Here is a 25,560-nt window from a genome sequence, read left to right on the forward strand (position 1 = left end):
CTTTTATATTCAAAATTAAGTTCTGGAAATCTAACAGCAACAACATAAAGGGGAGTGGCGGAGTACAGAGGGTGGAACTTACTGTTTCTGAACTGAGGTGCCAGTATCGCCTTCCTGACTGGGATTTCAGTTGATCCTTACTTTAATGTAGTTCATCCTGGGAAAAATTACTTCCTTAAGGTCTTTAAAAAGTCTCCTCATATCTCTGTCATCGTCTGGCTACTGCTGTTCCCCCTGAATATCCTAGCCATGCTGAAGACCTTTGAGTGCTGTAACAGTTATGTGTGTAAAAATGACACTCTGGTCGAGGACGTTACTGACACTTTGAGAGAGGTTGTGTTTTTCGCCCAGATTCTCCTCCCTTTCTTTCTGTTGGTCTAATGCACGGTCCACAATGTCAACACACTCAAAAAGAAGCAGGGGATAGGACCAAGCAGTGTCGAGCAGTGTTTCTGGTCACCTCAGTTGTCCTGGTCTTCTCTTTCTATTTCCTGCCTTGTACCATAGCTACAATGGTTCTGTTGATTGTGAGAGTTGAGAATTTACCCAGAGCAGAAGATATAGCTGTCTTTGACGGTCTCATGGTTTTATCCTACATGGATTGTCTAGTGGACCCAATTGTGTACTGCTTAAGCAGCACTAAGTTCAAAAGCCTCGACCTGACAACTTATTGCCCCTGTCTAAAAATAGGTGAAAGCACAAACTCGTCAGGAAACAACTCAAATTCAAAACGCAGCAACAATGTAACGCAGCATAGTAGGTTAAATACCTATAAAAAAATAGGAAATGAATTACTGTTTTATGACTGCATTAAGACTGTTTGTTCTCATCCTGAAACATTTATGTTAGTTTGCTAAACAAGACTATGATTCACTACTTGCTTCTGTTATCGTCATATGTCGTCATCTGGTTTCTTTAACCAGTGATGTCATCAAGTTAAACCACTCATAATGACTCTGTTGTTGCTAATTGTCTGGATCAAATAAATATTCCTCTTAAGTTATGTTTATTTATTTGTTACTACAGTACTACTACTACTCTTGATGAGGCCAATGCTTATACTTTTTTATATAGTGGAGAGTATTATTTCTTCCCTCCTTTATGATTTTATTATTGGAAGTTGATCAAAATATTTTATGAGCTTCTGTTATCATACCATATACTGCAGTAGTTACAACAAAAACAGACCACGACGTGGTCATCCATACTTCTTACCATGGAGGGAATGTGTCAGAACAGGACCCGTCTTAGGCAGCCATCCATCTCCTGAGGGAGGTGAAGCGTAAACGTTTGATCTCGGATTGGACCTCTGTGGATTGGCAGAGAGACCAGAGGTATCCACTCCAGCAGCCAGAGCAGGCATCAGGCCCAGCCACTGGGCAGAGAGAGAGGGGGATAACAGCAGTCCTGCCGATGAGAAACAGAGAGGAACTTTAGGTGGAGGATTTAAAAGGTTAAATTCCTAAGAGACCGAGGAAAATACTAGGTCTTGTTGTTACAAGGAAGCATCGCCCAAGAGATCCTCTAGTCAACACAGCAATTTTTCTTTATGTAAAAAATTATTAAAAACATTCATTGTCAAGGCCTTTCACTAAATATAACTGGAAAACATTGCATGTTATAAAACAATACTTCAATAATGTAAATAAAGATCATTTAATAAACAATTATGAATAAAAATAGATTATTGCTTGTATTGCTTTTGACTTTGGAATGAAATAGGTAACTTATCTCACAAAATGTATTTTTTTGTAACTTGGCCCTGTGCCTTTAACTCTAAGTAAATGCACTTAAATGAAATCTTTAGGTTACGTTCCTTGACAGTTTAAGGCAGGGCATTGACATCTGCTATTTTTATTTAATATCTACATTGGTCATTTCATCGGATAATCACGTTTCCTTAGAAACTATGTGTCACACCCTGGTCAAAGTATTTTGTGTTTATCTTTATTTATTTGGTCAGGCCAGGGTGTGGCATGGGTTTTTGTATGTGGTGTGTTTGTATGGGGATTGTAGCTAGTGGGGTGTTCTAGCTAAGTCTATGGCTGTCTGAAGTGGTTCTCAATCAGAGGCAGGTGTTTATCGTTGTCTCTGATTGGGAACCATATTTAGGCAGCCATATTCTTTGAGTTTGTCGTGGGTGATTGTCCTTAGTGTCCTGATGTCATTGTTCTGTGTTAGGATACACAAGTATAGGCTGTTTCGGGTTTTGTTAAGTTTATTGTTTTGGTAGTGTTTGTGTTTAGTGTGTTATTTCATTAAACATGGATTGCAATAGACACGCCGCATTTTGGTCCGACTCTCCTTCTCATACAGAAAACCGTTACAGAATCACCCACCACCAACGGACCAAGCAGCGTGTCAACAGGCAGGAACAGCCCAAAGTGGAGTACAGTATGGACTATACTTCTTGGGAGGAGATAGACAGGTGGGCGGTCGACCCAGGGAGAGTGCCGGAGCCCGCCTGGGATTCGATGGAGCAGTGCGCGGAAGGATATAGGAGAATGGAGTTTGCGAAGCAAGCAAGGCGGCGCGGACGGAGGCCCCATAGTCAGCCCCAAAAATTTCTTGGGGGGGGGCTCAGGGAGAGTGTGGCAGAGTCAGGAGCCAGACCTGAGCCAACTCTCCCTGTTTATCGTGAGGAGCCAAGGAGGAGACCAGAACCAGAGCCGGTGTTGGAGGTGAGCGAAACAGAGACTGTGAAGGAGTTAATGGGGAAATTGGAGGAGAGAGAAATGAGGGAGTTGCTGTGTTGGTGTTTTAAACATGGAATTCGCCCGACGGAGCGTGTCGGGGATTTGATGGCACCTGGGTCAGCGCTCCATACTCGTCCTGAGGTGCGTGTTAGTCGGCTGGTGAAGATGGTGCCAGTCTCACGTACCAGGCCTCCTGTGCACCTCCCTAGCCTTGCACGTCCTGTGCCAGCACCGCTCTCAAGATCTCCAGTACGCCTTCACGGTCTAACCCATCCTGTGCCACCTCCACACCCCAGCCCTCCGGTAGCAGCTCCCCGCACCAGGCTTCCTGTGCGTGTCCTCGGCCCAGTACCACCAGTGCCAGCACCACGCATCAGGCCTACAGTGCGCCTCGCCTGTCCAGCGCTGTCGGAGCCCTCCTCCTCTCCAGCGCTGTCGGAGTCTCCCGCCTGTTTAGCGCTGTTAGAGCCTTCCTTCTCTACAGCGCTGCCGGAGTCTCCCGCCTGTTCAGAACTGCCAGTTAGCATAGAGCTGCCAGTTAGCATAGAGCTGCCAGTTAGCATAGAGCTGCCAGTTAGCATAGAGCTGCCAGTTAGCATAGAGCTGCCAGTTAGCATAGAGCTGCCAGTTAGCATAGAGCTGCCAGTTAGCAAGGAGCTGCCAGTCTGCAAGGAGCTGCCAGTCTGCATAGAGCTGCCAGTCTGCAAGGAGCTGCCAGTCTGCAAGGAGCCGCCAGAGCTGCATGTCTGCAGGATGCCACCAAAGCTGCCAGCCTGCAAGGAGCCGCCAGAGCTGCCAGTCTGCAAGGAGCCGCCAGAGCTGCCAGATAGCATGGAGCAGCCAGGGCCGCCAGTCAGCATGGAGCAGCCAGGGCCGCCAGTCAGCATGGAGCAGCCAGGGCCGCCAGTCAGCATGGAGCAGCCAGAGCAGCCAGGGCCGCCAGTCAGCATGGAGCAGCCAGAGCAGCCAGGGCCGCCAGTCAGCATGGAGCAGCCAGAGCTGCCAGTCAGCATGGAGCAGCCAGAGCAGTCTGCCAGCATGGAGCAGCCAGAGCTGCCAGTCAGCAAGGAGCAGCCAGAGCAGCCAGTCTGTGTCGACCAGACTCTTCCAGATCTGCCAGTCGTCCAGACTCTTCCAGATCTGCCAGTCGACCAGACTCTTCCAGATCTGCCAGTCGTCCAGACTCTCCCAGATCTGCCAGTCGTCCAGATTCTCCCAGATCCGCCAGTCGACCAGATTCTCCCAGATCTGCCAGTCGACCAGACTCTCCCAGATCTGCCAGTCGACCAGACTCTCCCAGATCTGCCAGTCGACCAGACTCTTCCAGATCTGCCAGTCGACCAGACTCTTCCAGATCTGCCAGTCGACCAGACTCTTCCAGATCTGCCAGTCGACCAGGATCTGCCAGCCAGCCAGGATCTGGTAGATTTGTCAACCTGCCTGAGCTTCCTCTCACTCCTGAGCTTCCTCTCACTCCTGAGCTTCCTCTCACTCCTGAGCTTCCCCTCAGTCCCGAGCTGCCTCAGTCCCGAGCTGCCCCTCAGTCCCGATCTGCTCCTCAGTCCAGTGGGGTTCTGGGTGAGGACTACTAGGCCATGGTCGGCGGCGAGGGTGGACTATCCAGGGACGCGAGGAGAAGGGACTAAGACATTGATTGAGTGGGGTCCACGTCCCGCGCCGGAGCCGCCACCATGGACAGACGCCCACCCGGACCCTCCCTATTGTTTTGAGGTGCGTTCGGGAGTCCGCACCTTAGGGGGGGGGTTCTGTCACACCCTGGTCAAAGTATTTTGTGTTTATCTTTATTTATTTGGTCAGGCCAGGGTGTGGCATGGGTTTTTGTATGTGGTGTGTTTGTATGGGGATTGTAGCTAGTGGGGTGTTCTAGCTAAGTCTATGGCTGTCTGAAGTGGTTCTCAATCAGAGGCAGGTGTTTATCGTTGTCTCTGATTGGGAACCATATTTAGGCAGCCATATTCTTTGAGTTTGTCGTGGGTGATTGTCCTTAGTGTCCTGATGTCATTGTTCTGTGTTAGGATACACAAGTATAGGCTGTTTCGGGTTTTGTTAAGTTTATTGTTTTGGTAGTGTTTGTGTTTAGTGTGTTATTTCATTAAACATGGATTGCAATAGACACGCCGCATTTTGGTCCGACTCTCCTTCTCATACAGAAAACCGTTACACTATGTGTGAAGGAGAGCCTTCACTATGGACTAAATGACTATTGTTAAATATATGGATTCAAAGTATTTATTGCCATTTTAAACTATAAATTATTGTGATGCAGTGTTTTTTTTCTGCATTGATTTATTTAATCCATAACCTGCGCTTCTAATCATCTCCAAACATGTCCTGTTGTAGTGCATTGCTCATTGTATTGCCTAATTTGGTGGGAGGGGCTTATCAGCACTGCGGCCTTCAACGTGTAATCAGCTCCTGTATTTTCTTAACAAGGTGTGTTTCCTGACTGTGTGGAAGAGACATTTGTCTTAGCCACCAGCCATGTGTGTTTCATTTGTTAGTCTGCAGTTTTTTTTTAAACTTTTTTCCCAGTTCCTCTTTTATGCCTTTTAGATGACAAGGTATCGGCCAGCCTGTCACAATGTCTATGGTCGTTATGAGGCTTGCCATGTCAACATTGTTTTTAGATCAACCCAAGATAAAGATTCATGCACACTTCTGTTCGTATAGATAAGCCCTCAAGCCACACCACCTGATTTTCTGTTCCTGTGAATATGAGACAAAACCAAGAGTTTGCATGTAGATTCCTTAAATTTTTTATTCATGCTCTTCTGGAGGACACAGAAAGATAAACATTATTTATCTTTATTCAAAAGGGGAATAATAGGCTGGTCTTGCAGAGTTCTGTAATTCCGGCTGAAGTACAATGGATGCCGTCCATCTTCAGAACACATCCTCAAACACTGAGGTCGATCACTGCAACGTGGGGAATCAGATGATATACAAAGTCTTCTCTAAAGTGATGATGGTGGAATTCACTCTGGCCTTGCCTCTCAACCTGTCAGTGCTCTACATCTTCCTCTTCAATATTGTGGTGGCAGATCTTCTGCTGGTGATATGCTTGCCAGCCAAAGCCTATCACTTCCAGCATGGACTAAGCCTAAGTGAGAACAAGCTGGTCTGTAAGGCCATGCTCTTCATGTTGATTTTGAACCGAAGGGCCAGCATCGCCTTCTTGACTGTGCTCTCCATCGATCGTTGATAGTCACCAAATTGCACACACAGTTAGAACAGGGTTTTATAAATACAGTGGGGTAAAAAAGTATTTAGTCAGCCACCAATTGTGCAAGTTCTCCCACTTAAAAAGATGAGAGGCCTGTTTCATCATAGGTACACTTCAACTATGACAGACAAAATGAGAAAAAAAATCCAGAAAATCACATTGTAGGATTTTTTATGAATTTATTTGCAAATTATGGTGGAAAATAAGTATTTGGTCACCTACAAACAAGCAAGATTTCTGGCTCTCACAGACCTGTAACTTATTCTTTAAGAGGCTCCTCTGTCCTCCACTCGTTACCTGTATTATGGGCACCTGTTTGAACTTGTTATCAGTTTAAAAGACACCTGTCCACAACCTCAAACAGTCACACTCCAAACTCCACTATGGCCAAGACCAAGGACACCAGAAACAAAATTGTAGACCTGCACCAGGCTGGGAAGACTGAATCTGCAATAGGTAAGCAGCTTGGTTTGAAGAAATCAACTTTGGGAGCAATTATTAGGAAATAGAAGACATACAAGACCATTGATAATCTCCCTCGATCTGGGGCTCCATGCAAGATCTCACCCCGTGGGGTCAAAATTATCACAAGAACGGTGAGCAAAAATCCCAGAACCACACGGGGGGACCTAGTGAATGACCTGCAGAGAGCTGGGACCAAAGTAACAAAGCCTACCATCAGTAGGCTACGCCGCCAGGGACTCAAATCCTGCAGTGCCAGACGAGTCCCCCTGCTTAAGCCAGTACATGTCCAGGCCCGTCTGAAGTTTGCTAGAGAGCATTTGGATGATCCAGAAGAAGATTGGGAGAATGTCATATAGTCAGATGAAATATAACTTTTTGTTAAAAACTCAACTCGTCGTGCTTGGAGGACAAAGAATGCAGAGTTGTATCCAAAGAACACCATACCTACTGTGAAGCATGGGGGTGGAAACATCATGTTTTGGGGCTGTTTTTCTGCAAAGGGACCAGGACGACTGATCCGTGTAAAGGAAAGAATGAATGGGGCCATGTATCGTAAGATTTTGAGTGAAAACCTCCTTCCATCAGCAAGGGCATTGAAGATGAAACGTGGCTGGGTCTTTCAGCATGACAATGATCCCAAACACACCGCCCGGGCAACGAAGGAGTGGCTTCGTAAGAAGCATTTCAAGGTCCTGGAGTGGCCTAGCCAGTCTCCAGATCTCAACCCCATAGAAAATCTTTGGAGGGAGTTGAAAGTCCGTGTTGCCCAGCAACAGCCCCAAAACATCACTGCTCTAGAGGAGATCTGCATGGAGGAATGGGCCAAAATACCAGCAACAGTGTGTGAAAACCTTGTGAAGACTTACAGAAAACGTTTGACCTCTGTCATTGCCAACAAAGGGTATATAACAAAGTATTGAGATAAACTTTTGTTATTGACCAAAAACTTATTTTCCACCATAATTTGCAAATAAATTCAATGTGATTTTCTGGATTTTTTTTCTAAATTTGTCTGTCATAGTTGAAGTGTACCTATGGTGAAAATTACAGGCCTCTCTCATCTTTTTAAGCGGGAGAACTTGCACAATTGGTGGCTGACTAAATACTTTTTTGCCCCACTGTATATTTCAGGATGTTGTGTATCCCTGAAAATAATCAGATTTCATGTAAACATTAGTTTTGAAAACATTGCTTGTCCAAAAAAAAGTGGTATTTTGGGATAAGTTAAGCCAACTACAAACTTCTGTACTGAATGAAATGTTACCACTACCTTTTTAAAACCATGTCTATCTTTATTTCCCCAAACACAATTTAACACAATCACAATCGCTTTTTTTGTCTTTTAAATATTTTAAGAATGTTTTAACACAGGCTTAACAACTAACTCTATGCCCTCAACACTTTGTACCTTTATTGACACTTTTAACATAGGCCAGGCCCTGTTGTTACCTCATATCCCAGTGATAATGCATTACGCCTGGGATGAAAACACACTCAACTTACCCCAAGACAAACATTCTGACAATATTAGCCCACACAGCTACAAGGATGCACTTTCATGCTAGGTTTAGGACCTCATATTGAAGCGTATAGAGTGGGGAGTGGAAAATTGAAAACTAGCTGTTATTGGTAGAGAGGTTTGTTACCAGGCAGGCCAAAACTCCATCACACCAAAACAGGCTGAAATTATTTTCAAACAACTCTTACACTAAAAGGGCATTATATCATAATTTGCACAATTCCACAGTACTATTCCAACCTCATAGTGTGGAAATATATATAAAACACAGGAAAATCCTGTTTTTGACTGCACTAGGCCTATAAGTCATTTCCCACTGGCTTTTTCAGGGTGAAAACAAGGGTAAAGTGAAAACGCAGCTAAATGTCATGGTACATTGCACTTTAACCTCATTGGGTCTTTTGTGTAAAGTGCTTTTTGAAGAAAGTAAATGTAAGTGGACATGAATGGATAGCAGCTTTATGTGCTTTATACAGGTCTCTGATTTATCACTGGAGATTATGGCACGGTCCTTATACACACCTGTGGCTGTTCATTAGTTCAGAAAAACCTGTTTAGCCTGAAAAGATTAGTGCTGCTACAAGATGAAATTCCATGTAGTTTCTTAAATTACCCAACAGAGCATTCATTTTGTTATAGCCTCTGTGTACTGGACAAATCTTAAGCAATCACTGCCTTGGAGCTGACATGATCTTCTTAGTAACCTCAAAAACAAATGATAATCTCTAAACTATCAACACTTTGGAAAGTCCCTTTGGACTAAATCTATTTTCAAGATCATCAAATACAGTTAAATGGACTAAATTAACTTTGCATTTTCTAACAAAATACTACTTTGTAAACATATTTCATGCCTTTCCACTGAATGAATTTGTATTTGCTATTTGATGGTGGTTGTTGTACGTTGAGCTCAGTCAGTCAGTACCCACCTGGCCCCATGAGGGAGAGGAGTCTGCTCTGCTCCTGTATAATTCTGTGTAGCTGCTCCACCTGCTGTTGAATTAGCTGCTCCTGTTGCCCTGGGCCCTGCACCGATGCAGACATAGACAACACTCAACACACAGCAGGGTCTGTTGACAGCTTCACCATCACTATGTTATACCACAACATAAATTAACGTTTAATCATCACATGCACAGGATACAGCATGAGGTGCCTTATTGCTGTTAAAAACTCATTACCAATGTAATTAAAGCAGTAAAAATACCCATGGTATACGTCTGATATACCGTGGCTGTCAGCCAATCAGCATTCAGGGCTCGAACCACCCAGTTTATAAATGGTAATACAACTGGTTGTGGTAGAATATGTACACATAGGATATACAGTATAAATGATGAGGGTGTCAGGAAGCCTACCACAAACCTCCGAGGTGCCTTATTGCTATTATAAACTGGTTACCAACGTAATTAGAGCAGTAAAAATAAATGTTTTGTCATACCCGTGGTATACGTCTGATATACCGCGGCTGTCAGCCAATCAGCATTCAGGGCTCGAACCACCCAGTTTATAAATAGTAATACAACTGGTTGTGGTAGAATATGTACACATAGGATATACAGTATAAATGATGAGGGTGTCAGGTAGCCTAGCGTTTAAGGGGGTTGGACCAGTAACTGAAAAGTTGCTGGTTCGAATCCCTGAGCCGAAGAGGTGAAAACTCTGTCAATGTGCACTTGAGCAAGGCACTTAACCTTAATTGCTCCTGTAAGTCGCTCTGTATAAGAGAGTCTGCTAAATTACTAAAATGTAATTTAATGTGCTGTCAAATATGACTGTTATTTATAAGTAGGTTCATAAAGTAAATAGTGATCTTGGTTGAACAGTTGAATAGTACAGCAGCATTGACAGTGTATGTGTGTGATTATTTGTATGATTAGTGCTATATTAAAATGATAGCCAACAGCACAGGGAAGCAGTTCACATGAGAGTGCCAATGTGAATGAAGGTTGCTGTGCTACATGTACACATTGATCAATAATGCTGCTTCATCTAGAGTGCAGCAAGTAAAATGGGTTTAAGTGGGTAAAATACCCTCAATTCAAGTAGTTTTGAACACAACTGCAAATTGGTATGTTACTGCCACCTACTGGTAAGCAAGAGTGCATGCATCAAATCAGTGAGTAAAAGCAATTCAGACCGAAACTTGAAACAAATGTCTACAATAGTAGGCTACGCTGTATGGTGTGAATACACTACTGACCTGCTGGAGAGCTCTCTGTAGCATTAGTTGTCGTGTAGTTTGTAATGATGAGGCATCCTCCTGTGGGTTTTCTATAAGAACAGCATCATGGCTCAGTGAATGGGATGGAGACAGGGGACTAGAGCCTAGCTCAGCTGCATGAGGGTTCAGGTGGGTCCTCTGGTTATCCATGTCATGTGTTCCAGTGTTATGTGGCTCCTGTCGTTGTACCTGGCCCAGGTCTGCCTCTGGCTCAAACGATCCACCTGATGACCATGTTCTCAGGCTATTGTTGTCCATGGGGATTTCAGCTGACATTATTACATTCAGAGATGCTTCATGAAATACTCTTGATTATCACCTTCTGTTAACAATGGCATGTTTTTGAGTAATGTCTGGTCTCTGCAAGTTGGAAAGAGAAATGTAGGGAAGGTTGTAATAGGGTAATATGGGATAACTTACTCTACATTTTTTAAGTCATTCTAACAAAAGGATTCTTATTTAAGTTGAGCTAATGTTTTTTTTTTTTCATTTAGAAAACGTGATATAAATCGAATTAAGTTACAGCTACAACTTTTTATACACGGAGTGAACTAAATATTAGGAAAACCTGCTCTTTCCATGACCCAGACTGACCAGGTGAATCCAGGGGGGATATTTACCCCACATTACCCGAAATGTTTTACTTGAATAGCTCACATGTGAGGTTTTGCACAATATCTTACATTATATGTGCATTATAGATAGACCTTTATCAACAACAAAACAGCTAAGTTTGTTTCTAACTTTAAAAAAAAAATGTTGAGTTGTCCATGAAACAGCAATTCAATTTTATTATAGTAGGGTAAAAACGTACCTTTTTCTTTAAATCAAATAAAAAGACATAGTTCCCTTCGCTTTGGCGTGTCTCTCCCAAGAGTAAGCTACACTCATGTTTTATCCGTCGCCAGTGGTTACTGTTACTGTAAACATCAACCTCCAAGGAGAGAAAATATGAGTTGTTTTGTTTAGCCTACCATTAAATGAACGAATTACTCATTCGTTGAAAAGGTCGTATACAATAGTAATGTAGAGTGATTGTAGGCTAATGGCTATGGAGGGCTAGGCATACATTGTCTCTAGAAGCATATAGTCAAGAACTGTATTGCACATTTAAGGAGTAACGGTTGAATGAATCGTGTACTATGGCGCCAAACAATGGCACTTTCGGCGGTAAAAGTTTCAGAAGTTTTTTTCTGATATGAATTCTTCTAAGATGGCCAAATAAGGTAGGCTATCTGACATTGGCTATTGGCCAACAACAATAGTTTTTTTTAAACATGCAGATGCAGTCAAAAATATTGATGTATCTATCTGTCATCCAGCCATGTAATGTCGTTCCCACTTCCCGCCGAGGTGACGTGTACCCAAAATGAAGCCTCAACGAGGAAGAACAGGTTTGCCAGAGAGAGAGAGGGAGAATAGGCCGAATGTGAAATACAATTCCTACAACTAATAGTATGGTATCATTATATACCTATAATTACCCCTCTCGGTTCACCTTCCCTGTCTTTCATATCTGAGGCAAAATGAATGAATGAGGGAAGCCGTTTCAGTAATTCTTGCAAAAAGAATATCAAGTACCTGAAATGAGGCGATTCAGTGAATTACTCAATTACATAAGTAGGTTGTTTGGTAAAGTTCTGTTTGTAAAAGAGGACATTGGTCTCTATTAGCTGATAATTAACCACCAATATCGATTTTAGACAAAACTAGTGTACACAGATAATTTGTTATCAAAATGAAATGCTCTGAAACAAAACATCTGAAACATTTAAATCTACTTTAATTTATTGCATTAACCTATTGATTTTTGCACTAAAACATGTCACTACCTCTGTCTTTGATTTCTAATAGGGGTTTTGAGGTGTGGCTGTACATACAGAGTGACACAACATTATTGATTAGAATACAAATCCCTCATACAGTATAACAATGAGTTATGGATGAAAGATTTCACAATCAGTTAGGCTGAAAGGAGCTGTAGCCTACTGTACATCATGACAGTACTATGTATGTGAATGGAATAAACGCCAATTGACAAACAGAGCCTGACCTCTGCTCCATGTCCTTGTTAGGCCAATGATTGACTGATGACTGAAATCTATCTATTTGTCTCACTGACATGGTTTAAACGACACAAAACGTATCCCACTGGTGAGTTTGTACGCACTGCTTGACAGTGCTGCATCATGGACCTGTACAAAGCAGTGTTGCTAGGCTTCCTTTTCTCTGCAGGTAAGACACAGCTGGCATCATTTTACACATTTTAAGTTGAAGTGAACTGAAGGACTCCCACACAGTGTTTATACTTGCAAATTGAGCATTTATTCACAAATGAGTCCTATCTGTACACTGAAGTTTTGTGCTAGGTTCCTGTGTTTATGAATTTACTTCAGGTGTGCTTAGTTCTTTAATCTAATAATTTGGTAAGATTATCTTCTGTCAAACCTTAAAACTGTATTCTTCTTCTTACTGTGTAATTAATCTTGCAGATAGGCCTACTGTACAGAGTATTGTAACTCATTAGTAGCCTTTATAAACTGGGAGGTTCGAGTCCTGAATACTGATTGGCTATACGGGGCGATTTACAGGAGCAGTTAAGGTTAAGTGCCTTGCTCAAGTGCCCATCGACAGAGTTTTCACCTCGTCTGCTCAGGGATTCGAACCAGCAGCTTTTCAGTTACTGGTCCAACCCTCTTGAACGCTAGGCTACCTGCCACCCTCATCATTTATACTGTATATCCTATGTGTCCATATTCTACCACAACCAGTTTAATTACTATTCATAAACTAGGTGGTTCGACCCCTGAATGCTGATTGGCTGACAGCCGTGGTATATCAGACGTATACCACGGGTATGATAAAACATTTATTTTTACTGCTCTAATTACATTGGTAACCAGTTCATAATAGCAGTAAGGCACCTCTGGGGTTTGTGGGTTATGGCAAATATACCACGGCTAAGGGCTGTGTCCAGGCACTCCGCGATGCGTCGTGCATAAGAACAGCCCTTAGCTGTGGCATATTGGCCATATACCCCTCGTGCCTTATTGTGCTAGATTTACTGCTGTATAATAAGTAGGCTACTGTGGAAGAATGAGTAAATACAATACGTTTTGCACTGTATTTAAGAGTAAAAGGAACAATGTTGTGTTAAAACACTGTTCATTACACAAACATTTCTATGTATTTCTCCTAGTTGTAAATGGTTTTGAAATAACTTGTTTTTTTTTGTCTGTGGTGTATGTCCACTCCACAAATGGCTAATCTGTCAATATACCTTCATGTTGCAACCTCTATCCTATAGTGGTCTTTAACAGCAGTTTAGCCCTGAAACCATTGAGTTTTAGCTTTGCATCACAGAGCAATTGTAAGCAAATTCAGTCTTACTAATTATTTCTTATCTGTTTGTCTATTCAGTCAGTGCGGGTATCCTGGATGAATATGCAAAAACAGAGGGCGCCCGGATTATGTCTATATTGAAGAGGGAGTACTCAGTAGGCACGGTCCTAGAATGTGCCATCAAGTGTAATGCTGAAACAGCTTTCACTTGCAGGTAACTTAAGGCTTATGGCCATTACATGAACAGCGATAATGATTTACACATGAGTTACATAGTCAGATTTCATTCTGAATGTTTCTTGGCAGGTCCTTTATATACATTGAAAAGGATCAAGAATGTATGACAATACCTGCAAACACCAAAACAGAGCAGGTTCTGAGAAGAACCAGCACAGCTCTCTACGAAAAGAAAGGCAAGTCCTAAAAGCCTTTCAGATTCTCTCGTTAAGTAGCTAGGCCTGAAAGGGCTTCCTATCATCATGAATGCATAATGATCTAAATGTAGGACTGTGAGTTTCATGTGATTGTATTAGTCCACATTATTTTCGGTTAATATTTAGCTAACCTCTGCGGAGAGTCCAGTAAGAGGTTTGGACTGTGTCTGTAAGCAAACAGAAGAGGTGATGCAGATTATCTAAACAACCCAGTCCAATCAGTCCTTCAGTGGGAGGTACATACGGTATATCAAATACATACTGACCATATATGACAACGTCTCAGATAGTAAAGGCCTGATGATGCTTTTTGATTACCCAAGAGGGGTGTTTAGTACATTGCTGAACTTGCCTAATTAAATCTCAAAGATTATTAACCAATCCACCCACCTACTACTGTGAGACATGCTATTCTATGTCTTTATAGTGTACTTGATGGAGTGTGTGAATGGAATCGGTATGGACTACAGAGGAACGAAGTCCAAAACAAAATCAGGGAAGAAATGCCAGAGATGGGCATCAAAATACCCCCATAACCCCAAGTATGCTCACACACACCTACAATATTTCTCGTATTCCTATAAAGTATTTTATTTACATATTATTGACTACAAGCAACTTGTGTGGTTAGATTTCTTTGCAGCAGAAGTAAATTCACAGAATCATTCCCACAGCATGACCCCTTCAACACACCCCAATGCCGACCTGGAGTCCGACTTCTGTAGAAACCCAGATGGCGACAGCAAAGGACCTTGGTGCTACACCAGAGACCCTGAGACCAGGTGGGAGACCTGCAACGTCCAGGACTGCAGCGGTACCCTTAATATCTTGTTATTTCCCCACTGCCAATAAGATGATCAAATAGCTGATGTCATGTTGGTATAAAAAGTTAAAATCCCAAAAGCAGATTACACTCTTAGAAACAAAAGTGCTATCTAGAACCTAAAAGGGTTCTTCGGCTGTCCCCATAGGAGAACCCTTTGAAGAATCCCTTTTTTTTTGGTTCCAGGTAGATCCCTTTTAGGTTCCATGTAGAACCCTTTCCACAGAGGGTTATACATGGAACCCAAAAGAGTCCTACCAAGACACAAAAAGGGCTCTGCTATAGAGACAATTCAGTGTATACATCTTTAAACAAATAGTTGACTTGCTTTCTTAGTCACTTTTCCTCATCATAACATCACTTTGTTAATACAGTAGGTGTAATTTGGAAGTGTTTTACTTCTAAAGCGCTGTTGTTTGTCCCACAGAGGAATGTATGCACTGCAGTGGTGAGGACTACAGGGGAAAGATCTCTACCACTGAGAATGGTTACACCTGCCAGCGCTGGGACGCCCAGAAACCTCACAACCACGGCTACAGTCCCAGCGCGTAAGAAACTTTACTGTCTCTCTCTCTATGTAATATTGGATAAATAGGAAAGGGGGGATACCTAGTCAGTTGTACTACTGAATGCCTTCCACTGAAATGTGTCTTCTGCATTTAACCCAACCCCTCTGAATCAGAGAGGTACAGGTGGGCTGCCATAATTGACATCCAGTCTTCGGCACCTGGGGAACAGTGGGTTAACTGCCTTGCTCAGATGCAGAATGACAGATTTTTACCTGGTTAACTTGAGGATTCGATCCAGCAACATTTCAGTTACTGGCCCAACGCTCTAACCACTAGGCTACCTACAGTTTATGTTTACCCATGTGCTCCTTCATCTGCCCCTCTTGACCTCTTCCTGTGTCCCTTTCCCTGTCTCTCTAGTCTTCCTGAGAAGTACCTGGAGGAGGACTACTGTAGGAACCCAGATGGGGACCCCAAACCCTGGTGCTTCACCACCAGCCCCTCCAAACGCTGGGACTTCTGCTCCATCCCTCGCTGCAGTGAGCTTTCACCCTATCTTTTCTATCTCTCCCCTGTCCCCTCTGCCCACCATGACCCTACTAGTGACTGCCATCCAATTAATGTATTTTAGTCTTTTCCCTCATTGGTCTCCCATCTACCTTTTGGTCAAGTTGTTTTTCTACTCCGCATTGTCATCGTCTCACCACAAGAGGCCAATATAGCACCTTCTCACACCACGTGTAAATCAATTGTTGTATGTGTACCATAATCATTTAACTTAATTATCCGATTAGTCCAAAATATTTTTAAGCAAAATTCACTATTTCATTTTGACCATACTTGTTCACATATTGGTTGTTTGTGTCAGTGAATTTCTCCGTTATTATCGAGAGGCTTTTCTATTTCTTGATTTCAAACACGGTCTTTTGCACATTTTCGTTTGTCGTAAAGTAGACTTTTTGAGACATGAATTGTGTATATGTGCCATTCAGAGGGTCTTTGAACAGGGTATTAGCTGTGTTTTTCACGCTCAACAGTTTCCCGTGTGTATCAAGAATGTTCCACCACCCAAAGGACATCCAGCCAACTTGACACAACTGTGGGAAGTATTGGAGTCAACATGGGCCAACATCCCTGTGGAATACTTTTGACACCTTGTAGAGTCCATGCCCTGACTCAATATTAGGAAGGTGTTCCTAATGTTTGTTATACTCAGTGTATATTATTGTCATATGCAGCAAATGTCCCAGCAGAATTTTTACACACTATATTCTGGTCTTTCCATTTACTGTACTTTTATATAGACTGCACTTTCATGTTTGGTTTCATTGACTCTCCCCTTTAACTCCCCCTAATTGACCAATTTGTAGCTACAACTTCCGAGTCTGTTGGAGAAGATCAGCTTGAGCAAAGTGAGGTGTAGAACGATAATAGGTTTTGTGCGATCAAGATTTTGTGCGATCAAGATTCGCAAAGCTATGTTTTTCAAAGCTCAGGTGATACCTCGCCCAAACACACGATCACAACCAGACATTGATTGATTGTTTGAAGACAACTTGTGTCAATTACAGAATATTTCCTAGGATTATCTACCTGCAGCAACACTTGCAGGATAATGCTGGAAATACCAGTAAAAGCACAGTGCCTCATTTATGGAGCAAAAAGCAGGACCCTCCCCATGACCCCTGCTCTTTCACATAAAAATAATTCAAACGTGTTTACTCACTCTCCCTTCTCTCTCCCTTCTCTCTTCCTCTCCCCTAGCTTCTGAGCCTCCCACAGTGGTGGAGGAGCTCACCTGTAGCACAGGCGATGGCGGTGCCTACAGGGGAACTGTTGCCGTGACAACGTCTGGGAAAGCCTGTCAGGTCTGGGCAGCTCAGACGCCCCAAAAGCACAACAGAACTCCAGACAACTACCCATGCAAGTAAGATCAACCCACGGGATTGGGCAACTTGTTTTTACTTAAACAAGAGCAGAGCATTGCATTTGTCAGTGTTTTAATGTCTTGAAGATGCAGACTGACTGTGACTTAACCAATATGAGTGGTTGTTTGTGTTCCTGTCAGAGGCCTGGACCTGAACTACTGCAGGAACCCAGACAATGAGAGGATGCCCTGGTGCTACACTACAGACCCAGAGACACGTTGGGAGTACTGCAAGGTGCCTAGCTGTGGAGACGTTCCTGGACCAGGTCACTTTACACTGTCGTGTGATGATGATGATAATGCATTGGATTTATATAGGGTGCTAAAATTGCTATACACTAACTACATAATGAAACTCATATCATCCACTATCAATCCATACATCCTACATTTTTCACCAAAATTAATATTTGGTTAACAGGGTTCATATTATTTTTGATGTTCAGATGACGCAGCTCCCACTCCAGCTGAGGAAGACTGTTATGTGGGCAGCGGGAGTGAATATCGTGGCATGGTGACAGAGACCATCAGTGGGAAGAAATGCCAGTCCTGGAGCTCGATGACACCTCACAGTCACAAGAAGACACCTCAGGACTTCCCTAAAGCGTGAGGCCTAGAGCATGGTCAAATATAATTTCTATCTAGATCATCTGTAACTTTATTTCTGTATTCTACTATCTGGTCATTTAAAGTAGAAATGGGGGGAGGGGGGATCAATGAAATTGATTCTATGACGCCAAGTATCAAGTGTGTTTTATATATATATACACACAGTGCATACAGTTGAAGTCGGAAGTTTACATACACCTTAGCCAAATACATTTAAACTCAGTTTTTCACAATTCCTGACATTTAATCCTGTTAAAAGTTCCCTGTCTTAGGATCATCAATTTATTTTAAGAATGTGAAATGTCAGAATAATAGTAGAGAATGATTTATTTCAGATTTGATTTCTTTCATCACATTCCCAGTGGGTCAGAAGTTTACATACACTCAATTAGTATTTGGTAGCATTGCCTTTAAATTGTTTAACTTGGGTCAAACGTTTCAGGTAGCCTTCCACAAGCTTCCCACAATAAGTTGGGTCAATTTTGGCCCATTCCTCCTGACAGAGCTGGTGTAACTGAGTCAGGTTTGTAGGCCTCCTTGCTCGCACACACTTTTTCAGCTCTGTCCACAAATTTTCTGTAGAGATGAGGTCAGGGCTTTGTGATGGCCACTCCAATACCTTGACTTTGCTATCCTTAAGCCATAACTTTGGAAGTATGCTTGGGGTCATGGTCTATTTGGAAGACCCATTTGCGACCAAGCTTTAAGTTCCTGACTGATGTCTTGAGATGTTGCTTCAATATATATCCACATAATTTTCTATCCTCATGATGCCATCGATTTTGTGCAGTGCACCAGTCCCTCCTGCAGCAAAGCACCCCCACAACAAGATGCTGCCACCCTTGAGCTTCACGGTTGGGATGGTGTTCTTTGGCTTGCAAGCCTCCCCCTTTTTACTCCAAACATAACGAAGGTCATTATGGCCAAACAGTTCTATTTTTGTTTTATCAGACCAGAGGACATTTCTCCAAAAAGTATGATCTTTGTCCCGATGTGCAGATTTTTATTGTGGTTTTGGAGCAGTGGCTTCTTCCTTGCTGAGCGGCCTTTCAGGTTATGTCGACATAGGACTATATACAGTATATTGCTGTGGATATAGATACTTGTGTACCTGTTTCCTCCAGCATCTTCACAAGGTCCATTGCTGTTGTTCTGGAATTGATTTGCACTTTTCGCCCAAATTACACTCATCTCTAGAAGACAGAACGTGCCTCCATCCTGAGCGGTATGACGGCTGCGTGGTCCCATGGTGTTTATACTTGCGTACTATTGTTTGTACAGTTGAACGTGGTACCTTCAGGCGTTTGGAAATTGCTCCCAAGGATGAACCAGACTTGTGGAGGTCTACAATTTTTTTTCTGAGGCTGATGTCAAGCAAAGAGGCACTGAGTTTGAAGGTAGGCCTTGAAATAAATCCACAGGTACACCTCCAATTGACTCAAATGATGTCAATTAGCCTATCAGAAGCTTCTAAAGCCATGACATAATTTTCTAGAATTTTCCAAGCTGTTTAAAGGCACTGTCTTCTTAGTGTATGTTAACTTCTGACCCATTGGAATTGTGATATAGTGAATTATAAGTGAAATTGTTGGAAAATGTACTTGTGTCATGCACAAAGTAGATGTCCTAACCGACTTGCGAAAACTATAGTTTGTTAACAAGAAATTTGTGGAGTGGTTGAAAAATACGTTTTAATGACTCCAACCTAAATGTATGTAAACTTCCGACTTCAACTGCATGTTTTGGGGGGCAATTGCAAGCAGATACATAAAAGCGTTCATCTGACTCCGGGGAAGAAGATAAAGGACCTCATTGCCAAAATCCTAAAGTATCCCATTAACTTAACTAGTTTCTCCGTCTCTAGATTGATCTTTTTTTTAACTGGTGAGACAACATGTTTTCAGCACTTTTATTTCCATGACTGATCATTTTGTAATGGCTCTCTCTTGTCCCTCTGCAGCAGACATGGTGAGCAATATGTTTGGAACATCGAATCGCAATAGAATTGCAGTATTAAATCGCAGTACATACAGAATCGTGAGAATCGCAAGAATCGTATTACATATTGTATTGGCACCTACACTACCGGTCAAAAGTTTTAGAACACCTACTCATTCAAGGGTTTTTCTTTATTTTTACTATTTTCTGCATTGTGGAATAATAGTGAAGACATCAAAACTATGAAATAACACATATGGAATCATGTAGTAACCAAAGATTTGAGTTTCTTCAAATAGCCACCCTTTGCCTTGATGACTGATTTGAACACTCTTGGCATTCTCTTAACCAGCTTCATCTGGAATGCTTTTCCTACAGTCTTGAAGGAGTTCCCACATATCGTGAGAACTTGTTGGATGCTTTTCCTTCACTCTGTGGTCTGACTCATCCCAAACCATGTCAATTGGATTGAGGTCAGGTGATTTTGGAGGCCAGGTCATCTGATGCAGCACTCCATCTCCTTCTTGGTAAAATAGCCCTTACACAGCCTGGAGGTGTGTTGGATCATTTTCTTGTTGAAAAACAAATGATAGTCCCACTAAGCCCAAACCAGATGGGATGGCATATCCCTGCAGAATGCTGTGGTAGCCATGCTGGTTAAGTGTGCCTGTGGTTCTAAATAAAGTAGTTAACACTGCGGATAACACTGCTTGTGATTTTAAATAAATCACAGGCAGTGTTACCATTAAAGCACCCACACACCATAACACCTCCTCCTCCATGCTTTACAGTGGGAAATAGACATGCAGAGATCATCCGTTCACCCACACAGCGTCTCACAAGGACACGGCGGTTGGAACCAAAAATCTTCAATTTGGACTCTAGACCAAAGGACAAATTTCCACCGGTCTAATGTCCATTGCTCGTGTTTCTTGGCCCAAGCAAGTCTCTTCTGATTATTGGTGTCCAGCAATTTGACCATAAAGGCCTGATTCACACAGTCTCCTCTGAACAGGTGTTATTGAGATGTGTCTGTTACTTGAACTCTGTGAAGCATTTAACTGGGCTGGTAACTCTAACGAACTTACCCTCTGCAGCAGAGGTAACTCTGGGTCTTCCATTCCTGTGGCGGTCCTCATGAGAGCCAGTTTCATCATAGCGCTTGATGGTTTTTGCGACTGCGCTTGAAGAAACTTTCAGTTTCTTGAAATGGTCCACATTGACTAACCTTCATGTCTTAAAGTAATGATGGACTATCGTTTCTCTTTGCTTATTTGAGCTGTTCTTGCCATAATATGGACTTGGTCTTTTACCAAATAGGGCTATCTTCTGTATACCATCCCTACCTTGTGTTGTGACAAGGTAGGGTTGTTATACTGAAGATAGCTCTATTTGGTAAAAGACCAAACACATTAAGGAAAGAAATTCCACAAATGAACTTTTAACAAGGCACACCTGCTAATAGAAATGCATTCCAGGTGACTACCTCATGAAGCTGGTTGAGAGAATGCCAAGAGTGTGCAAAGCTGTCATCAAGGTAAAGGGTGGCTATTTCAAGAATCTCAAATATATTTGGATTTTTTTGAACACTTTTTTGGTTACTACATGATTACATATGTGTTATTTCATAGTTTTGATGTCTTCACTATTATTCTACAATGTAGAAAATAGTAAAATTAAAGAAAAATCCTTGAATGAACAGGTGTTCTAAAACGTTAGACCGGTAGTGTAAGTATGATGATAATATCGTATCGTGAGATCCCTGGCAATTCCCAACCCCAATTTTAAGCCAAACAAGGTAATGTGTCATTATTCAGTGTCTGAGGACATTAGATGACATGTCTTTTACCTATGTTTCACAGCGATTTGAGAAGAAACCTGTGTAGGAACCCTGATGGAGACCGTGCTCCATGGTGCTACACCACTGACCCCTCTGTTCGTTGGGAGTTCTGCGCTGTGGAGAAATGCCCAACGCCTCCCAAGCCTACTTCTAAGCCTGACAAACCTGACAAGCCTGACAAACCTGACAAGCCTGACAAACCTGATCAGCCCAAACCAACACCCGATCAGACACCCTCAGCTGGTCATCCTTTTTAATCCTTTAATCCGTTCATTCAATCTACATTGTCAATGTTCAGGGGAGCAATTGATTATATTATATACTGATATCGTTTTCTGTTGACGTTCAGATTGCAAGGTGGGCAATGGGGGGACATACAGGGGTTCTACTTCTATGACTATGTTGGGTGTCACATGTCAGAGGTGGAGCTCCCAAAGCCCCCATCAGCATGCCAGTTTCAACCCTGAATCCCACCCTGACAAAGGCCTGGAGTCCAACGTAAGTCCATGGAATTTAGATGTACTGTATTTAAAGGCTCTTTTTGAACATTTTAATTGAAAACAATCACAGTAAGCTACTTAATTGTTACCCAGAAGTTATTTGATATTGAGCTGCATTGGGCCTTTAAATAATGTCAAACAATACTGTGGAAGTACTGCATATGATAGAGGTGACATTTGGGAAGATGTACTTCAATTAATTCAGCGTCTTTTTTCACTGTTAGAATTGCAGAAACCCTGACAATGACGTGAATGGACCATGGTGCTACACCACAGACAGAAGCAAAAAATGGGACTACTGCCAAATCCCAGATTGTGGTATGTGGCCTACATTGAGATACAGTTTCTGTTAATCATTATACATATGGCTGTGCTGAAACAAACATGTTACATCCAGATAAATTTGGTTACTGTGTACATGGTAGAATGCACAAATAAGACTGTCTTTTTGCTCTTCAGCTGGCTTGAAATGTGGGCAGCCGGTTACAAAACCCAAGAGGTGTTTTGGTCGCATCGTTGGAGGCTGTGTGTCCAAACCCCACTCATGGCCCTGGCAGATCAGCCTGAGGACCAAGTATGGAGGATAGCATCCCATTCCCTTTCACAAATTGTAATAATGTATTGATATTTCCATCCAGACAGATAAAACAATATATCTCTTGGATAACTAACTTCTTCACTCTTCTGTCTGTCCTCCTAAAGCACTGGAGTTCATTTCTGTGGGGGAACTCTGATCGCCCCTCAATGGGTCCTCACTGCTGCCCACTGCCTGGAGAGGTGAGAGAGCAGTCCGCATTAACTCAGTTGTCTTGAGGTTTATTACTCAATAAATGTATACCAACAAGAAGAGCAGCTGTACATATACTGTGTAGTAGTGGCTGAGTGATAGCCTCTTACACAACAGAGGAAGAGCATTACTTTTTAGTAATGTTTACTGTGAGGCCCTAATTATGGATTAAATAAAAGTTTGTCTTTCTATGTTTGTGCATATCAGATCAAAGAGGCCATCTGCCTACAAGGTGTTCATGGGAACCCAAACAGAGAGAGCAAATGAAGTGACCAAGCAGGAGCGTAACCTGGAGAAACTGATCCTGGGACCTGACAGGACAGACATTGCACTGCTGAAGCTAGAAACGTGAGTGAGGCCAGAAAAACTCAATAAAATGTGTCACATTTGTCTTGCTGTTTGGAAGTCAGAGGCTGTAAAAACACTTGTGTGATTGGTTGCAGCCCTGCACTCATAAATGACAAGGTTTTACCAGCATGCTTACCCGAGAAGGATTACGTGGTACCACCTGGAACAGAGTGCTATGTGACAGGATGGGGAGAGACACAAGGTTCAAGAGTTATGCATGTTTTTTTACCCTTGTGATTTCTCTCATAACATTAGACAGAATTAAGTAATTCTTCTGTTCAGGACTCCATTACTTTTGTTGTTGCAAATGAAGCAATTATTTTCTATATTTTCTGACATGAAACATTGATCTTTGTGTTGGTAGGAACTGGTGGAGATGGGCTCCTCAAGGAGACGGGCTTCCCTGTTATAGAAAATAAAGTGTGTAATCGTCCTGCCTACCTGAACAACAGAGTCAAGGACCATGAGATGTGTGCTGGGAACATTGAAGGGGGAACAGACAGCTGTCAGGTATACATGCTCAGCAACAACTAGTAGTCATTCAATATCAGTGAGGACTGTGTGGTTGGTTGTAAACTGCAGTTTCCACAGTGATTTTAAACATAACCGTTTTAGAGTGATGATGATAATGGTGGTGATGATGTTTTTGACCTCTTCCAGGGTGACAGTGGTGGCCCTCTGGTGTGTCATGCCCAGAACAGCTTTGTCCTCCAGGGAGTGACATCCTGGGGTCTGGGCTGTGCCAACGCCTTGAAGCCAGGAGTGTACGCCAGAGTATCAAAGTTTACGGATTGGATTAACAGTCAGATGAAGATTCATTCTTAACTCCCTACTCTCCATAATCTGGAGAAATGTGTCATTTGAACCACAAATCTAGCTTTGTTAAGAATTGAAAGTACAAATTAAATACTTGTGGTAAGTGTCAGAAATTGCAAGGTTCATTATTTTTGTTAAGAAAACTAAATCATTCAATTGTTTAGCAATGCAATTATGTTCTAGCCTGGAAGGAATGTTAAAAAAATAAAATTAAACAACTGACATTGTGTAGCAGATTGTGTGCAATTGGGAACTTGAATGGGAAACCTCTTTATTAAGTTCTGTCAGGTCAGTCAAAAATAAAAGTATAACATTAACACAACTGGGGTTATATTAACATTTGGGATAACTTGAGATAGTTGCAATTTAAGAATGAGAACATTTTCTCTCAAAACACTTACTTTAATGAGGAGATGGCCGGGTGTAACGCTTGTCGTCTGGAGATAGAGAGGAGGACCAACGAACAGTCCTGTAAGGTACAACACCACACTGAAAATAACCACCCACAAAACACAATGGTAAACAGGCTACCAAAATATGGTTCTCAATCAGGGACAACGATTGACAGCTGCCTCTGATTGAGAACCATACCAGGCCAAACACAGAAATAGCAAATCATAGACAAACTAACATAGACAACCCACCCAACTCACGCCCTGACCATACTAAAACAAAAGACAAAACAAAGGAACAGGAAGTGACACCCGGGATGTATAGTGAAACATATATTTAAATACCAAAATCGCAACAACAACAAAATAGGATTCACATCATGTTTTTGGAAACAACAAATGCATCAAACATATGGTAGGATGTAGGCTATGCTACATAGATTCATAAATATGGTATAGGAGGAAGACCAATCAGAGGATTGTGGATTCTGTGTTGGTTGCCATGTTAGTGGGCAAGAGATTTGTCAGCTGTTGACTCTTCAGGTGGTTTTCTTTGTTTCTGATCACCAATGGAATATGTAAATTCATTCATATTCCCCATATAACTTTCTAAAATACAACTTAGTTTAGTTTGAACAATGTTGAAGTAATCTCACCTGTTTGGGAACTCAATGTCATCAATGGTCTCAGGAAGTGGAACACCTCTGGCCTCCAGCTACGAACGCTATTGCCCCTATGTGGTATGTACAACACAATATATGAACACATTGAGTTTTACCCAGCAATGGACTCAGGTGTATAAGCATCTTATAACAGGTTAATTAGTGTTTTAATCAGGTACCGAAGATGATGAGTGGCAGCTCCAGCCAGATGGCAGCCAGTCTGTAGAGCAGGAACGGGGCCACGATGCCACACAGAGTGGAGCACATTGACACAACGAGGTTCCTGAAGAAAGAAACAATTGTCGTATTTCCAAGCAATTTCCATACATTTTGTCCTCTCTTAGTTATTAGTTCTCCATTTTGAAATGCTACCTCTTCGTTTTGTATGTCCCCCTGGTTACACTTACCTGACAACAGTGTGGTATAATTCACTGTTCACAAACATCACCATATCAAAAGCCATGGTGATGCTCAACCGGCCTATG

At 42.3% G+C, this 25,560-nt stretch overlaps 3 protein-coding genes across 3 annotated transcripts in view; 2 read left to right on the forward strand and 1 right to left on the reverse strand.

The window, feature by feature from the left end:
- The window catches only part of gpr31 (G protein-coupled receptor 31), a 1,074-nt gene extending 213 nt beyond the window's left edge, over window positions 1–861 (forward strand). Inside the window, 4 exon segments of the mRNA XM_036975793.1 lie at window positions 1–45; window positions 48–77; window positions 80–415; window positions 418–861. Of these exon segments, the coding sequence (XP_036831688.1) occupies window positions 1–45; window positions 48–77; window positions 80–415; window positions 418–857 (851 nt within the window). The 3' untranslated portion in view covers window positions 858–861.
- LOC118936347 overlaps window positions 1–11,368 on the reverse strand; it is a 21,969-nt gene extending 10,601 nt beyond the window's left edge. The window contains exons 1-4 of the mRNA XM_036975462.1: window positions 10,963–11,368; window positions 10,128–10,508; window positions 8,854–8,950; window positions 1,216–1,407 (exon numbers count right to left, since the gene is read on the reverse strand). Coding sequence (XP_036831357.1) covers window positions 1,216–1,407; window positions 8,854–8,950; window positions 10,128–10,424 — 586 coding nt within the window. The 5' untranslated portion in view covers window positions 10,425–10,508; window positions 10,963–11,368. The remainder of the gene's footprint in view (window positions 1–1,215; window positions 1,408–8,853; window positions 8,951–10,127; window positions 10,509–10,962) is intronic.
- Window positions 11,369–12,259: 891 nt separating this feature from the next.
- On the forward strand, window positions 12,260–24,245 carry plg (plasminogen). Its single transcript, NM_001124391.1, is given in 19 exon segments — window positions 12,260–12,383; window positions 13,569–13,704; window positions 13,797–13,903; window positions 14,352–14,466; window positions 14,599–14,738; window positions 15,175–15,295; window positions 15,677–15,795; window positions 17,021–17,183; window positions 17,325–17,449; window positions 17,630–17,789; window positions 21,593–21,813; window positions 21,920–22,068; window positions 22,295–22,388; window positions 22,530–22,644; window positions 22,773–22,847; window positions 23,065–23,205; window positions 23,301–23,407; window positions 23,570–23,715; window positions 23,866–24,245. Coding segments are annotated over 19 exon segments (2,445 nt in total). The 5' UTR covers window positions 12,260–12,337; the 3' UTR covers window positions 24,031–24,245.
- Window positions 24,246–25,560: the final 1,315 nt, after the last annotated feature.

This window comes from Oncorhynchus mykiss, chromosome 4 (assembly GCF_013265735.2).
Source record: "Oncorhynchus mykiss isolate Arlee chromosome 4, USDA_OmykA_1.1, whole genome shotgun sequence".
Taxonomy (NCBI): Eukaryota; Metazoa; Chordata; class Actinopteri; order Salmoniformes; family Salmonidae; genus Oncorhynchus; species Oncorhynchus mykiss.